We start from the raw sequence: 17150 nt of genomic DNA, 5'->3' as shown, positions 1-17150 counted from the left end.
CTTTCAATCACCTATCGCTCTGCACTTACCCTTGCACTTCCACCAGTGGCTACACTTCTGTGATGTTATGCTATGTCCTGCACCCCCTTCCCTCAGCACTTCCCACTTCCCTCAGTACCTTTCCCCCTTCCTCTCCCCTGCACTTGTGCGAACTCAATGTCACTGGGCCTCGTCACAACCCTGCACTTGGGTCTGTAACCGTACTGTCCCCCTACTGGCCCTTTCAATCAGCTATCGCTCTGCACTTACCCTTGCACTTCCACCAGTGGCTACACTTCTGTGATGTTATCCTATGTCCTGCACCCCCCTTCCCTTAGCACTTCCCACTTCCCTCAATACCTTTCCCCCTTCCTCTCCCCTGCACTTGTGCGATCTCAATGTCACTGGGCCTCGTCACACTTTGAAATACTTGTGTATGGGCGTGCTATAAATAAAATATCATATAACCTGGAGACGAAGTCTTAATACCAACTGATCTGGCCTTAATCCCCACGTCAGACACTTATACCAGGCGTGCCTCGAAGTGAGGCCTGGCTTGGCGATATGGCCAGGATGTTTTAGCAGGTGTCATAGACCCTGACTATAGAGGTGACAATAAAATCTTGATTTAGAACAGTGGGAAGGAAGCGCATCAAATAAAGGCAGGTGAGAAAATAGCCTAGGGTATCCTGGAGAGGGCTTTGTTTCCCAAAGCAGAGGAAGTTAAGACTACCGATAAAACTGAGAGGGGGAGCAAAGGCTTTGGAGAGGCAGACACAGATTCCCCAACTACATCCGAGGCAGTACCACCTAAAGCCCTTGGGGAGGAAGCCGAGGTTATCCAGACTTGGCGTTTGCCCACAGGAATGATCCCTTGGTTGCCAAAAGCTTTCCTTCATATGTTACCTGAAGAGGAGTGCAGAGAAAAAGGGGGGCATTTTTTTTCTTCTTAAAACTGTACTACTCTATAGGGGTGATCTTAGTCCCAAAGGTAGACACAGATCTCAGAAAATGGTACCCAAAAGCCACAAAAGAATGGTATTAGAACTGGCTCACTCCCATTTAACAGTTGGTGACTTAGGAACAGCCAAGACACAGGCACAGATATTAAGCTGTTTCTATTGGCCAGGAATCTATGCCGATGTGAAAAACTCCCGTTTTCAGATGCCCCCTCCAGCTCCATTACAACCTTTAACAATCATTGATGTGCTCTTTTCCCATATAGGTATGGACATAGTGGGGCCCCCTGAACCATCAAAATTAGGGAATCAATATGTATTGGTAGTTGTGGATTATAAAACTCGATATCTTGAAGCATTTCAATTATGCAATAATACGACCCAACAAATCCTCAAATGCTTGATCCCATTTTTCTCGCGAATTGGGTTCCCGAAGGAGATCCTAATGGACCAGGGAACTACCTTCATGAATTGACTCATGGCAGAGATGAAGGAAATCCTGCATATAAAAACTTCTAGGGGTTCCATTTGTCACCCACAAACTGACAGGTTAGTGGAATGATTCAATAAAACCCTGAAGTGTGCCCTAAAGAAGTAAGTTGAGGCAGACTGCAAAAACTGGGACATGTGATGAATCCAAGATGATTCACCCAGAAAACCTGGCCTGGGACCCCTCTCATGTGGACGGGGAAAAGCAAACGCTTCCTGATCCCAACCCTGTGGTGTTCTGCGGGAGGATCACATGGGGGGGGGGCTAGGTCAGGACGCATGGGAAAGCCCCCTTAATGACTTTCCCGAGACCTGATGAATCTAATGGCTTATTGTAAGATTGAAAATGATTGGAAAAGGTGACTTGAACATTGGGGACTTCAAGCCCCATAATGCTAAAAGTACTGGGACCAAGAAGAGGGATGCAGAGGCCCTATATTGCAAGTTGCAGGTTAATGACCCACACCTGAGGGAAAGTGGGAGGCATAAAAGGCCCCCTCGGGTGCAGGCGATAGAGAAGAGTAGCAGTGGAAGGTGGAGGGGCTGCAGTAGCTCCACATCGTAGTTGCAGCAGAAGGATAGTAGGGACGCCGGAACCGCCATTGTTTGCAGCACGGATGTTGGTTCTGACAGAGTCTCTTCCTTCAGAAACCTGAGGTGCAATGGTTGCGCAGCGGGAAGCGTTATTTGTAAAAACCTTCCCCCTGAAGATCGTGGTTGGAGAGGTAGCGTGGTGGAAAGCGTGAAGCCTTCCCCCCAACAAGGCAGACTCTGGTGGCAGGCGAGCACCAGAGAGCCTTCGGAGCACGGAACGCTCCTGTTTTGATTAGCGCGGGCAGAGGAAAACCAAGCAAGGTTGTTTTCTCCATGCTGAAGAAGACAGGAACCTGAAGGCAGCGAGGCGAACGGACGCGCACAGCAAATCTGGTATGCTCACTTGCGTGTTGTGACACCGGAGCGCTCTGTTACCACCCGCTGGCCCGAAATGGGTCTTTTGAATATCGAACTAATGGAAAAAGAACAAAGTTACGGAAACATAAGTATGAAGTATGTTAAACTGAAAGCAGAAAGATAAATAATTTGCATACTAAGCGGACACAAGAGGAGAAAGTGGCAGTATAAGAACTTGGCAAGCAGACAAGCCGAATATCATTGTGAATTTAAAGGTCAGAACATTTACCAACAGTACAAGGGGGCAATATTGCAAGAAACAAACATAAACAACCATTGCCAAAGCCAAGAAGGCACAATTAAGAAACAAGTTGTTTGTAAACCCTTTTGTCAAAGGAAGAAAGGACCAATAGAAGGAATTGACCTAAATTAGTATTGCCTAACCCAAAGAGGATCAGACGTGAGAAAGAAAAACATTGTCAGCACTTGGTTAATACAAGAGGGGGAAAACAAGAGTCGCAGGAAGGCTGTCTTTCTGATAAAAGATGGTCAGAAGGAGCTGAACATAACCTGCATTGCATGTGGCAATCAAAAGGGTGGAACAAACAGCACAAATGTTTCTCATGTTTTCCCTGAAGAAGTGGTTCAAATAGTTGTTGATCAAATCATAAGACTTTTGAGTTGTATGAAGACAAAACTAAACCACAAAAGTGCTTGTAGAGGTAGTAGCAATTTTGTGAGTCCTGACAGGGCAGTACACCAGGACCAGGGACCTTGTAGTATAGACCAGGCAGGTGAGTAGGCCAGGGAGAAGTCATTGACGTACTGTGGTGTGGTTAAGTGTTGAAGTGGCAATACCTCAAAAGCGCATTGTGATTAGTTGTGGAATCATCCTGACAAATCAATATTCCTGATGCAAGTATTTTGTGAACTGTTGCAGAGTTATTCTGATGGTAGTAATTGTGTTGATACTAATGAACTGTGGAAGTACATTTATTTTTGGAGGAGCGGTAATGTAGAACTCTCTACCACTAGTGGAGAGATGAAAGACTTGCTGAGAATGTTGAAATGTTGGTCAAGTCCAATTGAGAGACTTATTCGAACTATATTGGAACTTTGTTGCAAGACAGATTTCCTTATTCTTTTGAACTGTCGGTTGAAATCCTGATTGAATCCTACGGATCCCCCACCAAAACCCCGCCTAAAGTCTCCTCCCAGGGGGCCAGGAGAGGGCAGACGCTTCCTGATCCCAATCCTGGGGGGTGGTGTATTGAGGGAGGATCACCCGGGTGATCACAAGGCCCTGGGTAATGGGGAGATTCCATAGGATGAGACCTGGTATTTTGCCTCTGAAAGGGATACTTTTTCTGCCATTCCAGAAAAGGTTATGGCTTGCCATTCTAATGGTTTTCAGCGTACAGATAAAACTAAATATCTAAATCTGTTTAATCAAAAGACCATAGGCCTCATTACGAGGCGGACGTTCACGGAATGAAGGGGGCCGGTACCAAACCGGCCCCCTTCATTCCGTCAGGGCCGATTACAAGGTTCCCATTGCGGGACCCGGATCGGACGCTTGGTAAAACCAGGCGTCCTTTCCGGGTCCCGCGAGGGGAAGAAGGAGGTAACAACGGGACACTCATAATGTGCCCGTTGTTACCTCCATCCCCATTCCCATTGAGCACTATGGGGGCTCAAATGGGAATGGGGAATGGTTCCTGCAAGGAGGACTTACCGGGTCCTCCTATGTCGGAATGACCCAGTAAGTCCCCATTGCAGGAACCCGGAAAAAGAGCCCGGTTTGGAGGCAGCCATGGAGCTAATAGCTCCATGGCTGCCTCCAAACTCGTAATGAGGCCCTATATCTTTTTTTATCCCTAAGCTTAAATGTCCCACTCAATATCTAGGGTACACTACGGGGACTGGTAAGAGGGTTGCTTTCTCTGCATCTTCTATCTCAAAAAGGGTTAAACACCACAATCCCGCTTCTAAAAATATTAATGCAATTAAAACTTCCCTCAAAAAGTGTAAAAGAAGTGGAAAAACTGAATTTCTTTCAAATGAACTACATATCCCAGAATCTCTCAGGGACTGTGACAATGAAGAGGGCTGAGGATGCATACAGAATAAAGGATAGGCAAGTAGGCGGGACAGACTTTGCCAGGGTCAGACAGTGTAAATTAACATTAAGGGCCTGTACAACAAATCAATTGCCCCACCTGAGAGGCATAAAATGCTGCAGCAGGAAGGAGCAGGAGCCGGAAGTTTGACAGTAGTAGTGGAAGGAGAAGAGCATCAGCCTGGCAGTTCACGAGGGACAAGAGAAGAGCAGAATTCACCTGCAAGGTCTGAGTTGGTCCTATGTTCACAAATCCTGTCTGGATGTCGCTGCACTGTGAGACACTTGAAGAAGCCAACGGTTTCATCAGGTGTGCCTAATTACTGTGATCGCAGAGGTGAAGTCCTGCAGCTACCAGAAGCCTGTGCGCAGAAGCAAGCCGAGGGAAGTAGGAGTGAAGGAGACTCCATGTTTGAGGTGGGATCAGAGACACCCGTGCTGCAGAGGTGTGTGGGTCCCAAGAGTGCCTGAAGCAGTGGTAGCAGGAAGACAAGTCGGGAAGTTGAGGCCGCCCGCAAGTGCATTGTTTTTTTTTTAGCCAGTGAGTGAAGCTCCGTACTCCAGTACACTGACAACTCCTTGCCGGTAACTGTAACCAGCGCAAGTAGAACTTGCATAGAAGTAGAAGCAAGTAAAAGTTGTTAATTGCTGTGGGTAATCTTGACAACAAAGGAAATGTATAATATGCACGTTGAACACAACTCAAAGTGCTCTTCTCTTTTCCATTGTTGTATTCATTAACTTTATCGGAGTGGTTGTGTGTCTCCAATTAAGAGGGAGAACGCTGGTTTGTAATCACTTGAAAGGTAGCAGCTGACTTTCCCAAATTGTTACAGGAACTCTTACATCACATCAGAGAAAGGTTGTGTTTGAATGATGATGATTCCTGATCCATGTTAAAGGAGCGGTCTGTGTGAATGAAAGGGACCGCAAGTCTTTACAGTCTTTAAAGTCTGAATTCTCCAACAAACAGTGGTTGTGTGCATCTAATTCTGTTGCCTTTGTGAAACCTGAACCTTGTAACATTCAGAACAAGAACGTTATTGCAGAAGTTTCTAAAGTCACGAGAAGAGCAAGCATTACCCAAGCCAGTAGGTACATTCTTTCTAATGTGAAACCACCTTTATTTTGAAGTTGTCAAAGTTGTTACAAATCCAGAGTCTTCTCTGATAAAAGGGTGGCAAGGTTATTCAAGGCTGGAAGAGTGGCAATATAGCTATGGGGTTACTGCTGGAAACAAGGTGTACATAAAGCTGGGGAAGGGAGCTGGATGCTTTTTAAAAGAACTGATCAACAATCTATAAAGCTGAGACTGTTGCAGCTGAGAGAGAAAAGCAGTCTAGATGCCAAGGCAGATTCCAATGGTAGCTTTAAGACAGACAGGAGAGGCAAAGAGGCTGCCCCTTTCTTATGGCATAAGAAGGAATAGTGCCTTGTCTGCCTGTGGAGGTTGAAGAGTCTTGTCTGTAAGTTTCCTGATAAATCCTTAAAGTACCAAGTTGCAGCAGAGCTAGCAAAACTGTGGTTGTCTATAATATTGTTAGAGAGCATTATATTGAAGGTGGTTGAAGCAGTAGTACAATGTGAAGCAAAGGAGCCTGCCTCCACAGTGCCATTAGCATAAGGGAGTTGTCAAGAAGTAAGCAACCCCCTTAGAAGAAGCAGTCTGACAAATTATACCAAAGAAGCTGCAGAGGTTACACAAAGATGGACAGTTGAAGCAGAAATGGTACTAACGTTTTCACATTTGGTTGTCTATCCTGGAAGGAGGTTATCCAGGATTACCATTGGTGCTGTTTTCTTTGTGGAAATTGGAAAGGAACTTTTCAACAAACTGAGAAAGAACTGTTACCAGTGGATTTTTGTTTGGAGGAACTTTTGTTTTTGGAATATATTGCTCCAGAGTCTGATGTGTTCTTTCTGTGAGACCATTAGACAGGGGATGATAATCCTAGGTGCGAACATAGGGCATTCCAAAATTTCCAATGATCTTGGCGGGTAGTCCAGTGGAGAAGAATATAGACACCATTTCTGAAGCTGTTGGCAAAGAACGACAAGGAGCAAAAGTGTGCCATTTTAGTAAAAGCGTTTATGGTGACCATGATGACTGTACAGTCTTCAGAAGGCGTTAAATCTACACTAAAGTCTGTGGCGATAGTGTGCCATGGTCTGGGATGTAGAGAGGGTTGTATTAGTTTGCCAACGGATTTGGTTCACAGGTTTCGCAAAAGTGTTTGACGTCCGGATGAATCCTTGGCCACCAAAAATGTTGTTGCAGCAGGTGTAAGGTTCGTGCAATTTTTGAATCATGAATTTGGGCTAAGGCCTCTATGCGGAGATTGTCCATAGGTTAGGTCGGGACGGTCAAACAATCTCTTCAATGCTGCAGGAAAGCCTGCATATGAGTCAAGAATGGGGCCATTGAAAGAGACCAAAATGGTGGCCCATGCCAAAGCATACTAATTGTCATTTGTGTCACCATGAATCCGACCTTAACCCTGTCGGTATCTTATGAAACATCTCTAAAGGAGAATTGTACAGCACAGGTGTCCAGGAATTACTTAATTCCTGACTTCCTGATGCCGTAGTTCCCGTAAAACCTGCAGGTAAGGCATCTCTTGCTTGAAGGGCCTGTCTCAGATAGGCATTTTCAGCCTTCAAATTCTGCACTTGTAATGTAAGGTTTTGGACTGCAGCCACCAATTCCTGTAACTGGGCCATCTTTTTCCTGGCATGGCAATCTTTTAGGCTTACTGCACACCTGTGGTTTGCCGTGGGTCTTGCTCCTTGTGTCGTGAAAGTAAGAACGGTCCTCTCTGGCGACCAGGACTCCCTAAGGTGAAACAAGGTGGACGGGCTGCCAGAGAGGCCAGTCCCCCAAGGAGAAAAAAACCCAGAAGGGGGAAAAAACGTCTTCCGGAGGTTGTTTTGATGCATTACTGGATCAATGAGACTTGAGGCCAATGTGGTAGGAGTTTAGCAGCAGAATTCAAAGGTATGCTCTGCAGTGTGAAGGTAACCAATTTCCCACCATCAATCCGGAAGGAACGATCACAGGCAGAGGTTCCCAAATATGTAGCAACGTGAAAGAACCAATATGCAGCAGCAGGAGGAGTGAAAGAGGTCAGAGCAGAGAGTAAACCGCAGCAGAGAGCGCACCGCGAAGATCGAAACAGAACAGAGAAACAGTAGCAAGGAACAGAGTAAGAGAGCGTTATGTAGCAAGAAAGTTACAAAGCGCAGAACTAGCGTGGTGAACTGTTCTTGTTTGGAAACATTATTGCTCCTCCCCCGATCGTGTGTAACATTTGTTGTAGGTGGCGGCCAACTTTGGATTGGCCGGTGTTCATCCTAGAGGATCCTAGGTGGCTATTGAATGCTCGGCCATGGCAACACGTCAGCAAGTGTTAGGGTAATGAATATTTGTCTTCCCACGGCGACAAAATGAGCAGACTGGACGGTGAGATGTAACACTTGCCTCACTAATAAACTTAAGAATCTAGAACCCAAAAGGATAAAGTGGAGAGATGAAGACCAGCTATGTTTTGACAAACTCAAAAACATTCCGCGCAATGAACCAGTTTTGAAGGTATCAGACTTTAACAAAGAGTTCCTTTTACAAATAGACGCTTCACATTTCGGGTTGAAGTCTGTCATTTCACAAGATCACGATGGCATAGAACACCCTGTTCACCCTGTTATTTAGATCAGTAGGAAACTATACCACCGAGAAAAGAACTATGCCACTATTGAATTGGATGTCTTAGCTATAAAGTTGGCAGTGCCATACATTAAATACTACCTCACTGGCAGGAAATTTAGATTGGCCACATATCACTCTCCATTAACATGGATGAGCCTCCACAAGGACTCCACTGTACGGGTCATGTTCTGGTTCTTAGTCATCCAGGCCTATTGTTTCACCGTAGAACACGGAAAAGGAAAAGAACAGAGAAATGTAGACTTCCTTTCCTGTTTCCCAATAGGTGCTGAGCGAACCAGCAGCATTAGGGTAAAGGTATGTGATGAATCCAATGGTGTCATCACTCTTTTCCTGGGTGTGACCTGTCTCCATGTGGCCAGGGGACGGCAGCCAATACCTGATCCTGACCCTGGGGGCGGCTATATGAGGGAGGATTACATGGGGTGGGGGGGAACGGCCTCCGGGAGAATATCATGACACCATCGGGCGCGACATGGTAACCCCTTTCTTCTCTTGAGGATAACCCATCCATGCCCAATGCCATAAAGTTATACCTCCCCTCATCCACCTAGGAAGGGTACTGAAGACCTTTTCACAAGATCTGTATGTGAGCCGTTAAAACCTGACTTACCTTTTTAAAACTCATGAAAACGCCTTCTCAGACTCTACCTACAAGTCATCTAGAGCTGACTTGCCCTCAAAGATCACTGGGAACACCAGACTTTACATACAAATTGTCAAGAATGGACTTCCATTCCCATACGTACAAGAATACTGGGACGAGGAAGATGAGCCGAGTAATGCAGAGCAAAGAGGGCCAGGAGCACAAGTTGTGCTCTAGTTGTTGCATGGGCATATCAGCAATTTGATATCACTGGCTGTCTAATTAAAACGTACTCCAAAGTAAAAACTCTGGGAGTTACCCTGGATCAGAATCTGGCAATGAGGGCACAGGTGAATAGTTTGGTGGCAGGCACTTCGTATCATCTGAAGCTGCTCGCACAACTACGTTTTTGAATGCCAACAACTGTGCTATGGTGGCGCTTGCCATCATTGGGATAAAACTGGATTATTGCGTCAGTCTTTTGCTAGGCATCAACACTGGGGATTTATCTAGGCTCCAGATTATCCAGAATGCATTTATTTTTGCGTTGTTAGGCGCTTATACAATAAGAATATATAGTTTCAAAGCGCCCACAGGGCAGAGAGGGAGAGAGGGTGAGTGGGAAATACGTTACAACATTAACACAATATTTAAGAGCAGAGGGGGAAAAGGGGGGCGAACTACTATGCCTGTGAGTATTCAGAATGTACAATTGCAGAAAGGAAGTGGGAGGAGGGGGTAAGTGCTGGGGAGTCCGAGCCCATGGGTGAGCCATGAATGAAGTGCTAGGAATTTAGAGTGCTACATGGCCTGGGTGCATAGTAGGACTGCTCAGAACAAACCATGAGACAGCTGCACGCAGAGCCCTACATTGGCTCCATGTGAGCAATCGCATTCTGTTTCAGGTTGATTGCATTTCCCATGGTTGCATCTATGGGCACGGGCCAGAGTATTTGGCTAAATATCTCACTTGGCTTCTGGCCCATAGAGCACTCTGGTCAAATACCTGCTTGCTGGCAACACCACACGTCAACTTTTCTGTGTTGCTCAAGGGTCTTTTCCACATGCAGCGTCTGTATTGTGGAATGCCCTTCCGCCTGGTCTGCTAGCATGTGCGTCGCTACCAGATTTTAAACGGAAACTGAAAACCAGGCTTCTTTGCTGACCTTCATTGTATGCATTTGATTTCCGTGGCCCCTGTCTTGCCCCATTTCTTTGTTGATTGTGCTTTTGTCATGTTTTAAGTGCCCCTATGCCTACGGGCTTCTTGTGTCACGCTATACAAATAAATTAACTAAAAATAAAAAATACCTGTGGCCAGGAAATGTAAACAGCAGAAGCAGCTGACTGAGGCACGCTGCTGGCGGGAGAAAGCTGCTCCTCTCTGTATGGTCTGAGAGACCATGGGGCTGCATGAGTTCCGTGGAGCCAACCAATTTAAGGACCAGGAGAACGAAATTGGGCTTTGAGAGAGAACATGTGGGAACACCAGAAGCCGACGCGGGGCACCTTGGCGTTTGCAGGTGTTGAGAGGCAGCGGTTGCCATGCCCGAATCCGAAAATGAAGCAGAAGAGACCAGCAGGAATCGCGAGAGGCAGAGAAACCGAGGAACGGAGGCAGCGAAATGGAAGGAAACGCCAAACGACCACCACTACCGGCTTGCCACATGAAAAACCGAGGGCCCTGGCAAGAGCCGGTGAATCCACCTAAAGGAAGCAGAGACACCGGGATGTATTGGCAGCCATGCCAACCCCAAATAGCTGTTAATGAAGGACATGAAGTACATGAAAGAGAAAGAAGTGAGCATTCTTTAAAAGGGAAAACAGAACAAAAGTAAGAGACTGTCAAGTTTGTGAGTGTATGCAATGCACTTATAAGAAAAGCCCGGTTAGGATAGTAGACCAGGCAGATACAATATCAGATAAAGCAAACATAAGAGAATATCAAGTTTGGAAGTGTGTGCAGAGCCCACATGTGAAAAGCCCTGGCAGGAGAGTATACCAGGCAAATTAAAGCTGCAAGGAAAATGCACATCTAAAAAAGTCCTGGGAGGAGAGCATACCAGGCATTTGCAAGTATGTTCATTTTAGAAAGCCCTGGCAAGAGAGTTTACCAGGCAAAGAGAAGCTGAACAGTGTATAAGAAATACATCACCTAAATAGGTTCTGAGAAAGATATATCAGGACTAGCAAAAGGCTGTGCTGATCAAGAGAAGATGAGTGAATACATGACAGGAGAGTACCCCAGGTATCCTAACAAGATAAAGACAAAGAGCCAAGTTGTGTTGTGTACTAGTTGTGTTGTTGCTCAAGAGAAACTCAAAGAACTGATATCTTTGAATATACAACAGAGTGAAGAGAAATCCAGGACCCACCCTCTGGAACAAGGAACTCTATCCTTCTGGAACTTTTGTGTTGGAGTTACGCATTTTCCTTTTTGAACATTTATAAACCACTCAAGGCCAAAAACATTACCCTTTTTTTACGCTAGAGTTAATATTGTTAGAATGTGAGGGCCAGAATAGTACTTTGGACATGAGATGGTTTTGCTCTGGACATTCTGACATTCACAGACTCTTAGTTTTGGTTTTAGGTAGGGAAACACCTCTTAGGGCAGGGACAGAGAGGCATTTTCCCACCCCCTTTTATTTAAATAAAAGTCTTTGACCGAAACCATGACTCCCTTGTGTCAGAGTCTCATTTCTGGTTCCTAATATGGTTTTGTGGTGTGCTGTGTAGAAAACTGTTGATATGTTTAGTAGTTTTAGCGCTGAGTTGATGTTGGAGCCGGAATTCGTTTTTAGGTAATCCCAGAAGGATAGTAGTGCTGTTTCGGTTCCTCTCATGAGTCTGAACCCGATTTGTGGCTGGTCTAGAATCCGATTGTTTTTTACATGTTCCATGATTAGTTTTGCCCGGTATCGGTCAGTAGTTGGTTAGGTCGTCTGTTTGCCGAGGGGTCTTTAAGGAGTTGTTTGATTTATGCCGATTTGAAGCGTTGTGGTACATTTCATGTTGCCAGTAAATGGTTAAATATGTAGCAGAAGTATTCTATAGGTTTTTTTCTTTGTGTGAGGGTGGTCTGGTACATTTTCGGTGGGCAAGGATCTGCTGGTGAGCCTACTCTGTTGCTTTGGTTACTAGTCTGGCACATTTTTCTTTCTAAATTGCTGAGAAGAGGTTTAGTCTTGAGGTTGTTCTGGAGTGGGATGGTTAATGGTGTTGTTGGGTTTCTTGGGCATACTCTTGATGACTTGCTGGATGCTTGAGATTTTGTTTTTGAAATAGTTTGCAAGGTTATCGCATATGTCAGTGTGTTAGGAACCTAGGACGCTGGAATTCTGGGAGAAGGTGACTGGTGGCACAAGCTGGTGATCACCAAAGCTCCAGACTTGAACACAGAACAGCGATGCTTCTGGACAGGTAGCTCACGAGAGAGCTAGTTAGTCTACCAGGCAGTCCAGGGAGACGTTCAAAGGCTCTTATGGGCTGTATCCTTGAGAAAGCGTCAAAACTAGTTGGTCCCACTAGTCCCATGGCTGAAGCACTGCTCAGGGTCTTCAGAGATTAGCCTGAGGAGCAGGGCTTCACTGGGCCAGACACTAGAGGGGCTGCTGGGCCCCTTCAGGAGTCATCTTCCGGTCATCGCCGGTCTGCTCTTCTTTTATGGATTCTTGGCTCCAACGTAGACCGGAGGAATAGCTGCAGAAATCCTCCTCTTATCCAGAATCTAAGCTGTAAGCAAGTCTGAGTGCACTAATGGTAATGATCAGCACCATTCAAACAGCCTGTAGTTATCCAATGACATCCGCCTCATAAACAGAGGTTCTCGGACCAACCAAGGATGTGGACTGGTCCCAGCCACATTCCTGGGTCACACACACACTGGAAGGCTAAGTAGCCTGTGAAAATAGCAGCTTTTCCAGGCAAGTGCATGACATTGAGGACTGTCCTGACCTGAAAAGGCAGGAAGAAGGCCAAACTATAATATTGCCAAAGAACAAGCGAACATCTCATGGCCTAGTTTTATTGAGCACTAACCACGTTTAGTAGTCATATGCTAATGTGGACATGAAAAATAATGCAAAAACCTAACTGCTGCTACTAGCTTGTTTTTAGGCACATATAAAAGTAACCAAAGTCCCCTGTGTAAAAAGCGTGGGTGATACAAAATATCTCCATAGCACTGCATTGCAAGATGCTGTGTGCGATATAAAAATACAAGAATTCAAAACTGAAACTTTGTTTCCCAGTACTGATAGTCTGAACGGACTGATCAATTTCCCCATAAAAAGTGAGAAAAAGGCAAGGGAAGTTAAAAGGTCAGGACAGGATCAAAAATGGCAAAATGAATGTGGTTCCATAAGGAAATATAGAGGGAAAGTTGCAAAAAAGAATATCTTTCCTAAAAGCATGGAACAGAATCTGCTCTTCTTAGAGTTTGGGATACCATCGTGGCCACTGCAGATACTGGTGCTCTATCTTTGTTGATCGTGTTTAACCTCTCCGCAACCTTTAACACCATTGACCAAGAAATTCTTCTGACCCGCTTCGGATCCATGATTTGCGTGGCTGATAGAACTGCAGAATACTTTTAGTCTTTTATACCCAATAGATGCCAGTAAGTAAGGGTTGGCCCTTTCATCTGTATTTCCCAATCTGTAACATGCAGGGTTTCACAGAGGTCTCCGATTGCCCTCCAGAAACTTCTTTGGATGATACACAAGTGTATTTCTGAGTCAGCAACTTCGGCAAGACTTTGGATGACCTCACAAATTGTATGGATTTAGTGTGGACTGGGATGATTAGAAATGCACTTAAACCTAATCCCACCAAAACCATAATGGTAGACCTGAGATACTTTTTAAAATGATTCTCTAAACATACATAGCTCCCCACTTCTCTTAGATTTACCTTTGTCCTATTGTGACAAAGTGAACAATTTACGAGTTTTCTGACAGTAGGATCTGAGATTAGATTGTCAAGTAAGTGCAGTTACTAAGGCATCTTCAAGCTACGCTTGTTAAAGTGGATTTTACCTTTGCTTCCTGTGATGGACAATGCAGCGGTTAGACTATGCCAATGGTCTGTTGATTGGTGTCCCAGATGAATTAATTCACTGCTTACAGTTCAGAATTCTGCTGTTAAATTGATATTTAACTTCTTTAAATCTGCTAGTCTCGGACCATCACCATTTTCGTCACTGGCTGCCAGTCCATAAACAGATTGTTTAAGGATCTTGTGCCAAGTCTTCAAATGTCTTCATGGTTTGGCTCGATATTATTGTTCTGGGGAAATGCAAAGATATGTTCCAACTAGACCTCTGCGTTACGCTGAACACAATCTTCTGATCATCCCTCCCTCTGCATTTAGATATAGAGGTGATAGCAGATTCTCAGAACTAGGTCCTTCTTTCTGGAATGCATTACCTTCACTGCTGCGTATTCTATGGATTTACTGTTCCTTTCACAGGCATTACGTCTTTTCCTCTTTCTTTCTTTGTTGGATTTCATTGTTTGTCGTCTGTGTTTGGACGCAGTTTTACTGCCCTTTGCGCTATACACATACCACTAGAATTACTATTATGCCAGATTGCATCTGATCAGTAGACCTCTCCATCAATCAAAGCCCTAGTCTGAACTATTGGAAGGCTAAAATAAGAACCAATCTACTCCAACTTTTCCTCTGCCTATTTGTGCCTCCTCATTCTATTTCCATATGGAGACCAATATGTTCTCTGACTAACTTCAATAAGGGTGGTCTGCCATTGCCCCACCTCTTCTCCACCTGTATATTCCCTCACCCTCTTTTATGGTGTGCTCTCTAATATGACCCTATTGGTCTCTGGCCCTCTTTTCAGCTTTATGCACAGATTGATACCCTTTCCTCTATTGCGAGAAAATAGTGTTTCTCCTTCCTGATAAACTGCAAATGTGGACACCTAACTTCCATTGTTCTTTTCCTTTTCAGAGCTGGTCAGGTGGAACACATGCGCACAAACCTTCGGCTACAGAACCTCCTTCAGACCCAAAGAGACCTAATGTCCAAGGAGCTGTGGCTATACAGTAAGGAAAAATGTGCTCGGAAAAGAAACATGATCCCTGATTGTAGCACAATATGCTACTTGTATCAAGCGGCAAGTCCTTGATGCTAATAGCGTTCAGCCCCTCATTTGATAAGACTTGAAATGTTACCAGCTTATGCATTTATGATCTATCCCCCAAAATGCAACCTGCAACCGCCTACCCTGCTCTTACGGTTTCTCTAAGAATAGGGATTCCCATTCAAGGATATGGGGCATTGTTGAGAAATGAGCAGTGCCATGTGTTAGATTAGTGTAAATATGTTCCAGGAATAACTAGTCTCCTGCAAACACCAAACCCTCCTGCTTTATTATGTGTTCTTCTCTAGCGTTCAGGTCATTCAAGATCCAAGTGCTTGGCCTTTCAACTGGAAGTCATGTTGATTCTTCAATATTGAATCAAAATACCTAGGCTAACAAAGTTTTAAAAAGTAAGTCCTAGGCCGGCATCCAAAATGTACATTTTGTGCACTTCAGGGAATCTTTACCCCCTTTGCCAAGAACCTAAACCACATTGCCATTGGTACAGTCACTATATCAGAATTGCAATCACATTTGCTATCAATACGACTACTGATTAGAGTTCCTCATATGTGAAGCACATTGCAAAGTATTGCTGTAGGTAAGTGAACCAGATCCGTACAAGTTATGTGGAAATGGTTGAGTTGATTATTTGTTACTGACTGAGGAACTTGATGGATTTCAGCAAAGGTTTGAGGTGTCACACACAAGTGACTCAAGGAAAGGTTTCACATGTTTGTGACTCCAGGAAGTGCCCATACAGGAAAGTTTAATGTGGTACAGAAGAGTGAGTTAGTAAAGGGTACTTACGGGACATGAGAACTCCCTTAAATGTGTGATTTGAGCACTGTTTACTTCATGAACGGTTTCATGTTAAACGCAGGGAGGACTCCAGGAAAGATTTAAGCTGGTACATGATAAGCTCAAGGAAACGTTTGGCAATGTAAATGAAAGCAACCTAGTAAATATTGAACAGAGTATGCATAACTGCCTCCAAGGATCTCTAATCAATTTGATTGTGTCTGTCTAGTTGGGATCAACACGTTTGACTACCTGGGCAGTATCCTGAGCTATGTGGTCATCGCGATCCCAATCTTCAGTGGAGTTTATGGCAATTTGGGCCCAGCCGAGCTGAGTGCGTTGGTCAGCAAGGTAAGTTCTTTAGACCCTCCCACATGCACAGATTTAATTGGTTACACTTGTTCTGTTTGCTTAAAAACTGATATCTTGGTCATCTGCTTAATCGCTTGCCCTCATCGGCTTACTCTTTGTTTTGATTCACTTTGTATGTCCATTTGAATCAGCTTCACACAGCATCCAGTCTTTTCACCAAAAAATGTTTCATCGAATATTTTCAAACGAAAAAAGGGGAAATTGTTCAATTAGAAACAATTCAATGAAAAATGTTTAAGTGAAACATTTTTCGGTGAAAAGACATGTAACCGTTACAAGTGCCATCGGGGCTAATAGCTTGAGAGGTGGGTAAGATTCTGATTATTTTAATGAGGTCATCCATCGTGTAGCAGTCTTTCCATACTACTATGCTATCGACGACAGCTTGATTAATTTTATTTTCAGCACCCAGAATCTTGGTCACATGGATAGTCCAATCTTTTTCAGATATGCTGTTTATCGGTAAAGATTTCTTTTTAGTACTATTTACCACTGCCCAGACACCTTGATGATTATTATTATTCCTAGCAAACGAGGCGATAGAGCACCACAGGTCGTTTGCTTGATGTGCTTTGTCAAGGGACACCCACTTTTTATGGTTTATCTTTGCCTTTTTAATTTTGCGAGTGACATCAGGGCAATCTGCACACTTCAAAGCACCAATAGTTTTTCTAAACTTCTTTTTGACATCATGTATCGTTCTATCAAAGAACTTATCCTGATGATGACAAGCGTTCCACCTCTTGCTGGTACTTAGATAACTACGTTTTTGCAGGGTAGTGCTCTTGATGGCGGTCAGCACCTGTTCAAACGCATATGTCGTCGTTTCATCACCATTGTTTAGGTGTCGTAGCATATTTTCAGAGTTCTCGCTCTAATTTGGTGGGATTCCAAGTTATTCTATTACCACCATTGTTCAGCATTATATTGCCATTTAGTCTGTAATTTGGTTTCTCTTTAGTATTGGCAATCAAGAGGAACAAAGGTAGATTATCACTTTCCTCACGACTGCCAACTGCCATATCAAGAACCAGAGCGTTGGCTCACTCATTGATAACTACATAATCAGTGGTAGATAGATATTTCCCACTCACGCGTGTAGCGCTTCTATTACCATCGCTTTCAGAGTT

The 17150-nt window shown here is 44.4% G+C and overlaps 1 protein-coding gene across 9 annotated transcripts in view; it reads left to right on the top strand.

Moving 5' to 3' along the window:
• The window catches only part of ABCD4 (ATP binding cassette subfamily D member 4), a 683911-nt gene that overhangs the window by 366942 nt on the left and 299819 nt on the right, over positions 1 to 17150 (top strand). For all 9 annotated transcript variants that reach the window (XM_069637624.1, XM_069637622.1, XM_069637620.1 and 6 more), the window contains 2 exons: positions 14715 to 14809; positions 15878 to 15999. In XM_069637624.1, coding sequence (XP_069493725.1) covers positions 14715 to 14809; positions 15878 to 15999 — 217 coding nt within the window. The remainder of the gene's footprint in view (positions 1 to 14714; positions 14810 to 15877; positions 16000 to 17150) is intronic.

The sequence above is a fragment of the Ambystoma mexicanum genome, chromosome 14 (genome assembly GCF_040938575.1).
Source record: "Ambystoma mexicanum isolate Mex_15411 chromosome 14, UKY_AmexF1_1, whole genome shotgun sequence".
Lineage (NCBI taxonomy): Eukaryota > Metazoa > Chordata > Amphibia > Caudata > Ambystomatidae > Ambystoma > Ambystoma mexicanum.
This window is presented reverse-complemented; position numbering and strand designations above follow the sequence as displayed.